This window comes from Teleopsis dalmanni, chromosome X (assembly GCF_002237135.1).
Source record: "Teleopsis dalmanni isolate 2A chromosome X, ASM223713v2, whole genome shotgun sequence".
Lineage (NCBI taxonomy): Eukaryota > Metazoa > Arthropoda > Insecta > Diptera > Diopsidae > Teleopsis > Teleopsis dalmanni.
The window spans coordinates 91,893,243-91,909,262 of NC_051848.1; the positions used below are offsets into that span (position 1 = coordinate 91,893,243).

General features: G+C 34.7%; 1 protein-coding gene and 1 pseudogene across 1 annotated transcript; both read right to left on the reverse strand.

The window, feature by feature from the left end:
- Positions 1–1,728: 1,728 nt before the first annotated feature.
- On the reverse strand, positions 1,729–5,772 carry LOC119688702 (annotated as a pseudogene).
- Positions 5,773–7,765: 1,993 nt separating this feature from the next.
- Positions 7,766–8,523, reverse strand: LOC119662345 (transcription initiation factor IIA subunit 2-like). Its single transcript, XM_038071946.1, has 2 exons — positions 8,254–8,523; positions 7,766–8,199 (listed from the first exon to the last, which is right to left on the reverse strand). Exons 1-2 carry the CDS (start codon positions 8,350–8,352, stop codon positions 7,924–7,926), a joined length of 375 nt encoding a protein of 124 aa, XP_037927874.1. The 5' UTR covers positions 8,353–8,523; the 3' UTR covers positions 7,766–7,923.
- Between the last annotated feature and the right edge of the window lie 7,497 nt (positions 8,524–16,020).

Here is a 16,020-nt window from a genome sequence, read left to right on the forward strand (position 1 = left end):
TGCTGCTCACTACATTCTATACATAATTCAAATTAATAGAGGTCTTTCAATGAATATAACTTACAGAACTATATTCTTTTAGATATTACTGTAACAAATAAATAGGTATTTGAGAAAATGCAAAAACGTCGCTGCGACATCTTGTGTAAGATAATAAAATATTTTAACATGTACCTGGCGGTAAACTTGAAAAATTTAGTAGAATTGAAAATTTTTTAATTTCGTATTTATAGTTGCACTCATCTATAAGGAAGTCGTATTACTGCTAAAAGGCTTTATTATAAAGAAGTTTTTGTTAAAGAGCAGTTTAAATAAATTTCTTCAACTTTTACAGCATTTTACATGTTATGTATTTATTCATATTGCTAATATTAAAAAAACGTCAGTCACTAGAGATCACGTCACCATGTTCCTCGAAAACATACTTTCCGATATTATGCTGTTTTATAAATTTTTATAAGCAAACATGTATGCAACCTAATGCTTCCGCATATTCCTCTGCTTTCTCTTCTACAAGCACCCCAGAACTATAAGAAATTCTCTGTCTTGTTGTCCATTTAAATATGACATCGTCAATAACTGTATAATGTTAAGACCATATTGTTTACGTAATTCACGTGCTTGATAGTAACGTTACTTTGGAGTCCCGTTGTGATATCAAGGATTAATGTTGCTCAAACGCAGCCGAGCACAACGGGACATTATTTAAACTCAAGTGTGGTTTGAGGAGAAGGCCGCCACTTCGAGAACCGCAGTGGACTAAATTGATGACAAGTCTATAAAATTCGCTATCCCTAATTTTACAAGATGACAACTCTGTTATTTTTGACATTTGCTTGATATAGAATTTTATTTTTAATTCGCATTGAGGAGTCTGACTGGGTCTTAACTTCGAAATATTTAAAATAATTTAAATTCAAATTAAAGTGTTTAAAAATAAAAACAAAGTATTTAATATTAGAAGTAACAGGTAGCATAATTTCCGTTACACGATTTCCATAGTTAGGAATATAAATAAAGAGGGTATCAGCTCCCAACGGACCGAAGCACTGCGACCATAGTTGATCTTTTGTGCTACTAAATACCCTAACCGAATAGAAGACATTCGGCTTTCCGAATGAAAACTAGAATGTCGGCTATTGAGAACCTCTTAATGTCAGAAAGGAGGAGTAGTTCTCGACCCAGTGACCTCCTCCTGGCCCAGATAAAGGCTGGCCAGTCACAGAGAATGTCAGTGGAAGTCTCGTCTGCCTCTAAGCAAAGTCGACAATCTATCTCCTCGGACAGACCCATTTTGCTAAGGTGATAACGCAGACCATAGTGACCTGTTAAATATCCCACCAGCAACCTCAACTCTATTCTGCTAAAGAGGATTCCTTACCATAACTGTAGGGATGAACCAGCTCTTTAGCCTGACGGTTACCTGGAATTTCGCGCCAGTAGCGACATCTCTCGGCTAAAAACCATTTATCAATCAGAGACCTTGTTGTAGATCAACTTAATCTACAATATGACTCCGGTCCATAGATTTGACCTCACAGATCCGGACCTCACAAGACTGATTTCAATAGTTATAAAACATGATTTTATTTCACTTATGAGGAATCTTTGAAACCTATCTAGTATAAATTTCAAGTTAAAGTAGACTGATAGTTAATTGAGACGAAATTTAACTTTTTTTCTACTTATTTGTTTTGGATTACAAAACATCTGAGTCTTAAATGAAACTTAAAAACTTAAAAGTTCGTGATGTGAAATTGAACGATCGTTGTTACTGTCTAAATCACACCATTTCCAAATAGCAGCATTAGCCCAACGACGTGTCATATTCGTATTTGCTTCCAATTCCATTTGCATATAATGTTCGGTAAGTTCATCACATTCAGCTAAATCTCTCATAACGTTGAAGAACTCCAATCACGCATGCGACGTGTGAAATCTTTCTTATCCTCTTCTGAACCTTCCTAAAGATTCAAATTTTATTGTGTAATATATATTTGATTATTTGCAATTATAATTTAGTTATGGATATCTGTTGTTCATGAACATATACCATAGTAATCAATGTGTTAATGGACATTATCAGGATTTTTGCAACCTGGTTGATATGTATCACATAGACAACGTTGGTACATAGCGCAATCAGATGGCCAAGTTTCGTTTTTACCAGTGCATACATGACGGCGTACATCTGTTTCGTCTGGACATTGCGGTATGGAGACACATTTAGCTATAATACCGTTTAATTGACATACACGTCCAACATCATAATGCACTTTTTCGCGTGAATCAGCTGAAATATGAGATATATTTTTATTTTATTTTATTTTATTTTATTTTATTTTATTTTATTTTATTTTATTTTATTTTATTTTATTTTATTTTTATTGGCGAAATCGTGAATACCCCTGTTGTAATATAAGTGGGTACTAAATTTACCACTTAAACGTACGACTAGTGGAGTAACATTAGCATGATTTTCTCAGCATTACGTTCCTAGATTAGGTTCTTTACATAAAAAAGAACAAATCATGCAAAAAATAATGCCTCTTCGAACAGAATAGTATTGAAATTTTACAATTAAAAGTAAAAATATAATTAATTAATTAATTCAATTATTCTACAGCTGGTTTATGATTTTGTTCTAATATAAACACAGCAAGTACAATTGTTAATAAAAACTTTCATAGCAAAAGTAACAAAACGCCAGAAAAATATATGAACAGAAAAGTCAAGTACGGCTTTGGATCAGTTGGTTAAGGTGCGCTGATTCTGAGCTTCACATTTGGCAGGACCCGAGTTCGATGCCTGGTACTTGCAGTCTCAAAAATCATTATTTACGAATAATTAAATACAAGAATTATTTCCAAGACCACTGATGATGGGTATTTGGCAATACTCGAAACAGCTGTATGGTCAGCCAAAAATTTAATTAATTAAAATAATATAAAAAAATGAAATTTGTTTTGTTGTAGTTCATTACTGTTCGAAAAACCTCTTTGTAAACCCATTGTGATACAAAAAACAAAACAGTATCACAATGGGCCATTAGGCCTAAATAATGGGATTGTCGTTTTATCTTTGCTTGTACTTATCAGCTTCAAACAAAAGAAAGATAAAATGAATGTTATACATATTACATAAAATTTATGAAGGCTTAATTAATACCTAACTTTTCTAATTCTTTTCAATAGTTATTTTTACTTGCTTTCTACAACTGGATTTAGTACATTATTTTGGACATCAAGTGCGTCGGCAGCTATTTTCTTACCAATTTCATTTTCAAGATTTATATTATTATTCTGGAATACACAATATTATGCATAAGATATTATTTAAAAATGTATATTTGGTTTAATTTCATTATAAAAATTGTTTCTTCTGAAATACGCTGATCACTATGTCCTCTTCCATGCTTCATATCTATGTTCCAATATGCAGAACATAGAAGAAATAAAAGATAATAATGAGATGGAATACTTGTACATAGTACATAGTCCTAGTATTCCCACATCCCTACTATGTGTAAAAAAGTGTGAGAATTAAATGAAGCAAATAAAAGTTAGTTACAACTATGTAAATATATGTAAGTACGCCTTAATAATAAGAATCGTTAATAAATATAATGCTTAGCACTTTTAATAATCTAAACTGTTGGCAATTCATTTCTCATTATTTGAGTTCTTATATAGTGCCATTTAAAACTTATACATTAATTACTTACTAATCACTGTCATGTATTTAAGATCATGATCATGTTCAGATCATGATCAGATCAAAATCGGCTAAATCAATATCTTCATCTTCAAGAGGTTTTGTTGTTAAAGCCAGAAGGCTAAAAATATGAAGCAAGATCCACTTCATAACGTTGCTTACTGAAATGTGTTTAAGTGATAGTAAATTGAAAACTTACCCATTGCACCTAAACATTGCAGAAAATCAAGAACTTCAAATCCTTGTCGGGAATGCAAGGACATTCACCTTGTCGGTTGTTAATGGGAATGCATTCATGTATGTTACAGGGGTGAAAGAATTTTCCACACTGCCTGAAAAAATAATTTCAAGTAAATGCAAACGGTTGAGTTGCCAGTCCAAGCAGATTTGCTACATTTCTACATTCAGCCGATGGCCCAAGGCAATACAACCCAATGGCAATTCTATTTTTTAAGAAATGGAAATGTGAAAGGTTGTATCTTCTTTCTGTACTCCTTTCAACAATTCACATAGCATTTTTCTGGCAATCCACTTCCCAGATTTTTTTCTGAAAAAAAAATTTTTCTGAAAAAAATTGTTAATTTTAAACTTTTTTTAATAATCATTACTGGCCCCACTAACCAAAGTCCAGCACTTCCTCCGGTTCCTAGCAATTATTGTGCAAAGTATTGCTATTTGCTTTTTTCTTATTTCAAGTATATTTTTTTGGGGCATTGTACTACATTTACGATATTCAAATATTGCTTTCTTTCTACTATTAATAATTTTACACACATTATAAATAATATTATTTAAATTTTCCTCGTTTTTCATTTTCGAAAATTCATTTTACACAAATGATATATTTTATCACTGAAATATATTTTGTCAGTTATCGATTCAGTAGCAACCAGAGAAAGTACTCTGAAGTGGGAGCGTGGATCGTAAACTTTATTAAGTTCAGCTATTGAACTCGCAGAAAAATTAAAAATATAATGGAAACCTAATTCCCAATTGATTATTTGATCACATCCATAATAGCCTGGAGTTTTTCCTAAATTTAAGATTGGCACATTACCGTAATATATTTTTGATCACTAATTTTTAATTAAATATTGTGCTGTATTCATCATCATCAGCATCAAGTTAAAGTAGCCGACACATAACTGCAGAACTGAAGGGGCAAGAAACAAGAATCGTGGAACTACATACCAGATGGTAATAGACGCGTCATTTCTAATATTTTATTACACATTTCAAATAAATATATAATCTGAATCTGAATTATCTGAAAATATAGTAATTGCAAGAGATGCTATAATTATTGATGCAGAGTGACACCTATTAAAACATTTATTGACTTAAATCAATAATTGTAATTAATTGCAAGTAAAGTCAAACTGAGAGAGAAATTTGTGATGTTTTCACTGATTGGAGACACCTACTAAACAGATAATAGTGGTTGTAAATAAAATCGAAGGAATTTGACGGATATCTCAAATAATTCCAGGATTCCAGAATATTACATTACACATAGTTTAATTATGTTTTGTTGTAAGTCTAACTCGTTACTTAAGGCAAACAAAAGTTGATTGACCTGGGTAACAATTTATCTAGTTATAGTAAGAGTAGCTTCATCACAATCCAAAAAAGAATATTAAAGGCTAACAGGGACTCTATCAAGATTGATACAAAACCATTACATAAAATTACTAAAAATGGCATTCAATGGATCTGATTGTAACATTAACAGCGTTTTATTCGCTTTGTGTCAATTCACAAAGAAATGAGCTATTTTTGTGATGACAGATGAACCCTAATTGATGTGTTTTCAGGTTTGACAGTTGCAACATGCAACCAACATTAATTCAACCTTTAAATCTTTTGTTAATGACTTTTTGACCTTTACTCCACCTTAATCTTGATATTTTTTTGTTGATGTTTCATTAAAAAAAATCAGTTGCCATTTGCTTTCAACTGACAAATGTCCGTTTCGTGCTTATCGCTTTTGTTGCTAGAACCAACCGTACAACATTTTGACACCAGACTAACCAACAGTAACAATGCCTTAACACGCATATCTATGCCTAATGGCAAGGAAGCCTCAAATAAAATCAACGAATAAGATATTTTCTTTAAATCCCTAAGAATTTAAACGCTTTTTGTGATAAGTTTGCCTTCAATATTAGAAATTTTTTTAAAAAAATTTAGTAGACAAGTGCAAAGATAGATCTGAATATATGGTGGGACACTTCTGCTTTAAAGGATTATGAAACAATTGTACAAAGGATACAGATTATATGAGCAAAAGTTCAGATAATCCGTTGAAAGCACCTTACTTTTGTGCCAGTGAAATGCATAGCCTGATTGGTGTGAGTTAATTACAGGACTAACAGAACTCTTACTTTCAGGAAAGGGGAAATATTTCTGTTTTTACTTATACGGAAATATGTAGGCCTGTGTGAAAAATAACAAATTAGCATGACGAGAATAAAATAAACATTCAGGACATTACCACGAGCTTCCCGCGACGTCCATAAATACTCCGAGTAGGACCAATTTCCTTTGCCTGTGTTTATTTTATTTTTTTAAGGAGAGTGTGCACTTCACCATCAGAACCTGCACCAGATCACGTATTTTTTTAAGTGAGTTTTTTTTTGTATAACTTTTTAATGTATACATAATTTTTCTTATTAATATATATACATACAAGAACACTAAATAGAAGAGGACTTCTTAACTGAGCTTTTGAAAAATTTGTCTCCAAAAACATTAGGCCCATCAGGAGGAACGCCTTGTTTGTGTTTGTTCTCTATTTTTGCTTTCACTTGTAAATTTCATATAAAATGTATGCATTTTTCGCTGAAGAGAAAGAGTGCAATATTTGTTTACCTTTGTTTTCATATTTTGCTATATTTTCTTTTGGAGACATGTTAACACCGTGCGTAGTCAGAATTCAGTTAGACATTTACATCGTTTTAAAAAGTATATCTTGCATCAAGATAAAAACCTTTCCTTCGTTTGAATTTAATAAATTACTAATTAGAATATATATTTGTTTTAATATTGCAATTGCTTTTTGTGATAAGGTATAATTGTTTAAACATGAAATTTGCAAATGTATGTAAGAGGAGGTAGGAACCCTTTAATCATAAGCTACGCTCGCATCATATCTTACAATGATAGGAGTAAACGAATTTAAAAGTATTCAGCATGAAAAGGTAAACATAACCATAACATTGCATATGTATGCCTGTCTAGCTGAAAAAACGCAACAAATTTCATTGCGTGAAATTCATGAACTCAAATCATACTCTCTTCCTTCTCTCATCTATCGGTAACCGGTTTTCAAGTTCATGTTACGTTCATGATAATGTACACTCAGGTGTATATAAGATTTTTTAACGGCATTCAAGCCATGTCCTTAGTAATAAATTAATAATAACTAAGACTATTAATAATTGATTTAAGATTGGTAGATGATTGGCCTACCGCATCCGATTCTGGTGTTGGGGCTGCCAATTGTTGCCTCCAGACCGACAGAAAAATTATGTGACAGTACTCCTATTGAAGGTATGCGAGCGCCGCCGTTGACCAGTTACGGTTCCTCTGCCGCCATCTCTTTTACACACTCGTGTCTAAGCATGCAACTCTATCCGCAACCTTCGACCTCAGAATATCTAGTGGGTAGCCTGCGAGTGGGGGTTTTTTAAGGAAATGATCTTCTTCCGACTGTTTGGTCAGCGAGAGGTATATTATTTCCCTCCTACTACCCGTTAACGGGAAAGTGGTGATTATTATTAGTCCTTAGCGAAGACAAAATTATCAGCAATTCAGATTTTTACTACAGTGAAAACTCTTATTTTGTCTGCCATTCGAAGATTCTAAAAAGTTGTTGGTTTTTATTTGAACATATAACGTTTTCAGAGATCCATGTGTTGTAGAGTTCAAAAGTTATAATCAAAACTGCTACGAAGAGAATTCTCAAGCCACCAAACAAATTGGCATCATTTATTGCGCAATGGAATTCAATGCAATGATTGTCAAATTATTTATAGTAGTGACTGATAACTGATATAACTGATAGACTAAACTAAATTTACATAACCTAAAAATCTGCTAATCAAGTAAAAGCAACGCATATGTTTTAATGCCAAAAAAGTAGCATTTGGTAATGTAGTAATGAAAATGTGATTAATTAAAGGCAGAGATAAGTCATTGTGGTGTTGGTTATTGTAAGGAAAAGCGACGTGATCTGGAACGCTTGGCTTGATTATCGCTACAGGCGATGACTAGAACTTTATCAGCCTGAACTTCCTTATCCTGCATTTGAAAATTAACATCCTTAAATCTTAGCGTCCATACATCATCGCTGAAGCGGTAACTTGCAAGTTTTCTGGCCTTGAATTTATGTTCGTCTAGAACTTGCTGTTCCATAACGGTTGCGGCACTTTTGTCAAACTGTTCCAAAATTTTGGAACGTAAACTTGGAGTTATTTGCCCACCCTGTCATAAAAATAAGCTAAATGAATATGTTGTAATCAATAACAACAACAATACCTCCAACATTTCATCAAGTGTTTCTTGTAAGGTGGTTCCGACGGTTGTAGAACGGTAAATTTCGAAAGCTGTTTGGTCACTGGACTTGTTTTCAACCATTTTGCTCGACACTTCTATCAGAACTGTCAATATATGAAGTTATCGAATGTTAAGTCAGTTGCGTTTATGTTGCTCAGGAAATTCTGACAGTTATCTTATTTTGGGCAAACAACGGTTTCTCAGTTCAGTTAGGCCCATGTTATACAGATAATTATGGTCACGTCCCATATAAAATTGTTGTTGCTTAAAATGTAAATAAAAAAATATAGAATTAGAGAAATTGTTGAGTTGTTAGTCGATATTTGATTAAAACTTGTTTACATTGATGACGTTTTCTGGGTTTTGCCACGTTGGAATTTAAGCTTATTAGGAGTAAATAGGTTTAAATATTTAATCATAATCACACAAAAATAAAAAGCTTTTAAATTTGGACACAAAAGAACGTACCAAAATAATAGTGAAAGTAGGAAATTGACAATTGTGATATGACTCTCTGTAACACATCGTCATATGACTGACTGTCTGCATAACATGATATGGCCAGAAATGCACTAGTATTAACTCCAGTGTAAATAGCTTCATATAAAACGACGAAGCTTGTTGTATATATAATTTTGTTAACTGAATTTCTATGTAGAAATTTATTATCTAAAAGACATTTTAAACATAACTTCATGCGTATGCGTATCACAGTTAACTGCCTGCAATCTGTGTAGTTAGAAGTTACTTCCTTTCAAATTTGTATATTTTACGATAAAAAATCTTAGCAAATCTTAGCAAAAAATATAAATTTTTTATATCAATAAAACATTAGTATGGAAATAATGGATCTCTCATTATCAGAATTATTTCCCTAATAAGGCTTAAAGTCTCTCGAAAGATAGATAATAAAAAAAATTAAAAAATAATAATTCGTAATTAAGCTTCTCTTTTGTCATATTAATTATGTCATTTAACAACCATCTTAAATATTGTAGAACTTAGGTATGTATCCATTAAAAATAGTGAAAGATGTAGATATAGTACTTGCACCTTATACTGCTGTCATTACAAATGCTACTTATGAAACTGATTGAAACTAGGAAATGGGTTACAAACATTGTTAAGTCGTCATCCGTGGGCTCCTGTTACTGAAGTCGACTGCGTCCAAATCCTACTCTTACTTTCTAGACTGGTGCATCCTGATAACTTGAGCAGCTTAGGGGAAGGTATGGTAACCAATCCGTGTGGGAATCTGGGTCAGAGAGGGAGCTCTCATCAGGACATTTCAGCAAGTCTGGTCTAAGGGCTCAAGGAAGTGTACATGGCAAATCGTGGCATCGTAAGATATGATATTAGACGCGATTTCAAGCGTGCGTTTGACTCAAAACAAGTGCCGTGCTATATAAACATTATTTGTAATAGTTCTTGGGTGCGTCACCTATTGACTTTTAGCAACCATTCGATGTTCAAGCATCCATCGGCATTTTAACACCAAGTTACACGACTCTGGAGTAAGATATGATAACGGTGGTAGATTGATGGATTGATTCAAAGTAGCGCGCTATCTAGCAGACCTAATCATACAAATAGCCCTATTATGAGCTGTGCCGGCAAACGTTATACTACTCTTGTTGAGCAGCTTTGCGTTGAATAGCCCATTTTAAGTACACAGTTAATAACTAAGTCTGACTGGCGTCAATGGTCGGGACGAATGCTGGCAGCGATATAACGTTCAGAGGAATAACTGACACCTCACATACAATACCGGAAATAACTGGTGCCATTAAAGCACTGATCGTGCAGACAAAATACGATACCAAAAGGTGGTGGATGAGTACAAGGAATACTAGGCCATCCTATCGAAACTTCCAAAGGCGATGATGAGGGATTGGTCTCAGGATGAGACGACCCATACTTCAAGAAGCAAAGTTGCAAAAACAACTTCTATTAATAAGCCGTAAACGAGCGTGAAAAATGCGTATAGCGACTTAACAAGGGCTGAGCTACAGGTGACGCTCATTGACGACATTACCGGCAATGGGAAAAAGGTTCTGAAGAAATGGGGTGAGATTGAACCCGAATTGACTGAAATGGTGATGGAACACCTTTTAACAAATCTTGACGCCCCCACACCAGGCTTTGACTCATCAGAAGTGGTTCGTGGCTACAGGGTCTTCAAATGCGATGACCAGCTATCCAAGGTATTTCTTGGCAACTGCATTGCTAAGATAAGTGATGCATGGGAAGGTTTAAGATTTCGTTGGCTTATTCCGTGCTTCATGAAAATGGAGCACGGGAAAGTATTTCAACTGCTACTACGACAGAACCAAAACGTGACTATGAATGACTCGATAGTCATCAAGGACGAGTGCAAAGCAACATGACGCTTCTTCTGGTGATAAACGAGAAATCCGTGAAACCACTAGAAGAAATTGACTGTAAGATAAGGTTTAGCGTACGGTATACAAAAATCAAGATCTTTCGTAATGATGATGAAGGCAAAGAATTAGAGGATGCTAATAAATTACTTGATGATAAGAAGATTCAGAAAGAAGCTTCAGAAACTTCGTAAGCCTGTGCGAATGCTGCAAGTAGCACAAATCAACCTGCAACATTCGAAATTCGCCTTGGATAATCTCGTCATCTTTCTAGTCGAGGAGGATGTCGACATCAACATCGTGCAAGAGCTATGGGTCAGTGGTAAGGACGTCATGGGGCTAATGCTGAAGAACTAAAACAATCTGTATACTAGGAACAATTGTAAGTCAAGATCATGTATCCTAGTAAAAAAATGTATTAATGCCTTTCTATGCCCACAGTGTAGTAATAACGATCTGACAGCTGCAAGGATCGAAATGCCAGGTGAACAAAATTTAATTGTGGCTTCTGCCTACATGGCGCATAATAGATATGCACCTCTGGAGAGGTAGTCGCGCTAATACACAGAAGTTCATTAAGAGATATTCCCATGGTAATTGGATACGACGCCAATGCGAGGCATACGTTTTGGGGCAGTTCGGAAATCAATGACAGGGGTGAGTATCTTTTTGATTTTATAACCAATTTCAATCTTTCAATTTGTAATAGAGGTAAAACTTCTACTTTTACTTTCCCCAGTTTGCAGGGGTTTGATGGATGGAAAGAAGAGCTAGATATAACACTTCTATCCGAAAATTCAAATATTGTAGTTAGTAATTGGAAGGTATCTGACAATAAATCCTTTTCGGATCATAGTTCGATTCTCTTTAAACTAAACATTAAACCGAATCATACCATCCCCTTTAGAAACTCGAAGAACACAAAATTGGACATTTTTACAAAGGTAACTAAGGTGAAACTTAATAAAGTGAAACAAATTAAGGTTGATTCTACTAGCGAGCTAGGCGAGAGGATATATAATCTTGAGGCAGCTTTTAATATAGCTTACAAGAGATCTTGTCCAATAAGTAGAAGCAAAAACTCTTTTTCGCCCTGGTAAAACTCATAATTAAGTAATGTCAGGCAGAAAACACGAAAACAGTTTAATGCAAGCTATAAGGACAATAATTAGCGTGAGTATAAAGATTGTCTTAAAATTTGTAAGAAAGTTAACAGTGAGGCCGAAACTAATGGCTGGAAGGAATTTTGCAAGTCAATTGAATCAACTTCATCCTCAGCTAGGCTTAGCAAGGTTCTATCGAAGGAAAGCGAAAATCCCTCTTAAGACGGAAAGAAAGATGACCTCTGTTGAGACACTAAGACTACTATTAGATATTCATTTTCAAAACTGTGAAGATGATGCTAGTGAAAATAGTTCATTAACCTTAGCAAGCACACCATCGCAGGTGGTTGAAGCAATAATCACAGCGGAAAAAATTAGGTATTCAATCAAAAATTTCTGTACCTATAAATCGCCAGGTTTGGACGGTATTTTTCCCATCATTTTGCTAAAACTGCAAGACTTAGTGGTTCCATGGTTAGGGGAAACTTACAAAGCGTGTCTTAAATACAGTTATATACCACTTAGTTCGAGGCAAGGTAAAGTCGTCTTTATACCCAAGGTAAGCGAAATCAGACACGAGTCCGCCAAAGATTACAGGACCGTTAGTCTGACTTCATTTTTACTAAAAAAAACGAAGGGGGTAATACAGCTCCACCAAAGACAAAAGGTAGAAAGTTTTCCAATCTCTACATCCCAACATGCTTACCTCAAGGGTAGATCTACGGAAAGAGCTCTACGTAAGGTCATTCATATGTTTTTCAATCTCTATACCTCAGCATGTTTACCTTAAGGGTAGATCTACGGAAACAGTTCTACATGAGCTCATTCGTACTGTGGAAAAGTCGATTCACTTTAAACAATACTCGTTGGCAACCTTTATAGATATTGAGGGGGCTTTTAACTATGTGACCAGGTTGTGGAGGTATTAATCCTAGTTGTTGTTTACCACCAAAACCAAAATACCGGCTTTCAGGTTGCCTTCACTAAATGGACAACAAACTATCGGAAAAACCCAAATATCTAAAAATTCTATTGGATAGTAAACTAAACTGGAAACACAATATCGATCTTCGTATCAAAAAAGCATGTGTAGCTTTCTATTCTTGCAAAATGATGTTTGAAAAAAAATGTATTCGTCCCGGTATCACACACTTGATGTACACGGCAATTGTACGTCCAATTCTCACGTATGGGGCTGTCGTTTGGTGGTCGGCTCTGAATAAGAGCTATAATATTGATAAACTTAACAGAATTTAGAGGACGGCATGCGTAGCTGTCACAGGAGCTTTTAGGACGACTCCCTAGGACGCCCTAAACGTGATGCCACATATGCTAGCTATCGATCTCTACATCAAAAACATGGTTTACAACAGCGCTGTTAGACTAAAAGTAACAGGCGTCTTGTCCGAACGAACATATAAACATAGTCGGATTCTAAGTACAGTTCCAAACTGTCTGTATAGGATGACATGGGGTTATTTGAATCCGTGCATATACTTCGAAAAGAGTTTTCAGACAATATTCCCTTCAAGAAATGAATGGAAAAGAAAAAATTTCAAGGCAAACTACGATATCTCAATATATACAGATAGCTCGAAAATGAACTGTAGAGCAGGAGCAGGAATCTTCGTACTATCTGAAAACATATATAATTCTCTTAGGCTACCTAATGAGGTTATGGTTTTTCAGGCTGAAATCCTAGTAATTAAAGCAGCCTGTCGGCAATTGCAAGTCACATCGAGGACAGATGTAGTGCTCCTATTTTTTTTGACAGCCAGGCAGCAATTAAAGCCATTGAAAACTTCATAACAAAATCAAAAATAGTAAAGAAATGTAGAGAAGCCATCGACGAGCTAAATCGGTTGGTTGATATCACTTTCGTCTGAGTTCCTGGACATAGGAACATCGTAGGGAACGAGAAAGACGACAGTTCAGCCCGCTCTGGTGCTTCCCTAGACACGTCACAAGTGGTACCAGTTTGTATTACTCTGGACACCATTAAAAGAAGTACCTTTCTCTACTTTCTGCAACTTGCGAATAACAGATGGAAAGCACTTAGGTCATGTGCGGTTTCCAGGTTAACATGGCTCACTATAATAAAAATAAATCCTCGAAACTCATCAAAAGAGACCGCGTGAACACTACAAGTCTCATTGCAGTTTTTACTGGTCATTGGTGTGTAGGAACTCACGCAGAAAAACTGCGCACCCCGCATAAACCTCGCTGCAGAAGTTGTGGAAACCCGCAGGACATGGATTTAGTCTCTAGTCTTCTGTACTAGGTTTCTTGCGAAGAATGTGGTAGCAAAACGGCGAAAAATCGCTGATTGAGGTACATGAAAAGTAATCTAATGGTATACCAATGCAACCAACCAACCAAAGCACTGAAGAGAAGCAAAGATTCTGGGATTGACAGCATATATGCAGAAGTGTTGTTATGCAATATAGAAGAGTCGGTAACACTTTGCCACTCGTTTATATAGAAAATTTGGCAAGAAGAATGTCTACCAACCACATGCAATGAAGGTATCTTGGTCAAAATACCCAAAAAAGGAAATACAAAGTCTGCAATAATTATCGCGGTATAATGTTGCTTTTTTTACCAGGTAAAACACCGAGGATATCTCGGAGTGCATAAACAAAGCTTCATATGGCATGCTACGCTCTATCTGGAAATCTTGATATGTGTCTTTAAAAACTAAACTACACATTTATAATTCCAACATCAAATCAGTGCGTTTTTATGCATGTGAGACGTGGAAACTCACTACCGTCATGGACATACGCCTAAAAAATTTTTCCAACAAATGCTGATTTTTGGGGTGTCACCGACCAAATTCCAACCTCTGAAGAAGTATTCATATGCAAATGGCATTGAATCGGTCATATCCTTCGCAGATCCCTTGACAACATTGCTCGGCAAACACTCAGATTGAGTCCTCAGGGAAGTGGTGTAAACGCGCCTTCTAGAACATGGCGAAAGACTATCGTTGCAAAATTGCAAGCAGCAAATTATGCTTGGAATGATATCAGCCGAAAAACACGTAATAGAGTTTGATACAAAAGAATAGTCATCTGCTCCATTAGAAAAATTAACAATAGAAGAAGAAGAATGAAATGAAATGAAATTAGTAGAAATGTTGGAGTGATTCGCGAAGAAGGGAGACTAACCTTTTCTTAATCAATAAGAAAATGAACTTAGAAGAGAAGAGAAAGGCCGTCGATTACCAGCTTTAAAAATTAAACTTAATTCTTACATAGAAACATTGAGCAATCACTAACTGTAACACCTTTAACCCATTTCGTACCTCCGTGTGGTACACCACACGGCTAACTTTTAAAATTATTTAAAAATATATAAAAGTAATTAATTCAATGTTTTTTATTTTTGTTACTTAGTTTGATATATTAATAATATAAAAATTCATATTTCGAACAGTTCTCATCTGTTCATGAGTTTACCTGGTCCGAAATAAAAGGTGTCCAAAAAAATGCTGTTTTTAATGAAATGAAAATTAAAATAAATAGAAACAAAAACTAATATATTTGTTATAATATGTGTTCACAAAAGTCCAAATATAATTTTCATAATTTTTTCCGACGTCTTAGTAACAGTTACGTGCCATCAGACGCCGGCGAAAAGAGGCGTGTGGTGAACCACACGCTGGGTCCCATAATACTTTAAAGATCAAACAATGCCATATAAATGTTTGTCGTTAGATAATGAAATAAAATGAGAGTAATCTCTCTAATAAATATCATACTCTTCTGATCTACTTAAACTAGTGTTTTTTACTATGCATAATAATAATAAGTCTATTTTGATATTTAATTGCTGGTTGAGTTAGTCTGAATTTGATTGTTTTATAGAGGGCTTACAGTTATTCATTCTAAAAGTTCTGTCTTTAATTTTTTACTGTAAAAAATAGTTTACTGATTTCTTAGATATCTAAAAAATCGGGAACTATTGCATACTATTGACAATTGGAACGAAGATGACATATTGGCACTAATATGTGACACTCCGCTACCTATTGAATAACAATGTTTGCCACCTGATAATGTTGCTGGTGAATCTGACAATGAAATGATTGACGATGATGAAATATCAACAAATATTACATCCAACTCTAGAATTTCGTTCTCCTTTTTTGAATTCCATTTGTCTAATTGTGAGAGAGTATTTTGGTACTACTGAAGTTCTATACGAATCAAATGCATAAGGTTATGGTGGTCTTGTAGAAATGTCTGAGTCGTAACTATTCA

Coding starts and splice junctions, on each gene's coding strand:
- LOC119662345 (XM_038071946.1), bottom strand. CDS start 8,352: ATGGTTGAAAACAAGTCCAGTGACCAAACAGCTTTCGAAATTTACCGT. Junction 8,200..8,253: donor CACTTGATGAAATGTTGGAG/GTATTGTTGTTG, acceptor TTTTTATGACAG/GGTGGGCAAATAACTCCAAG.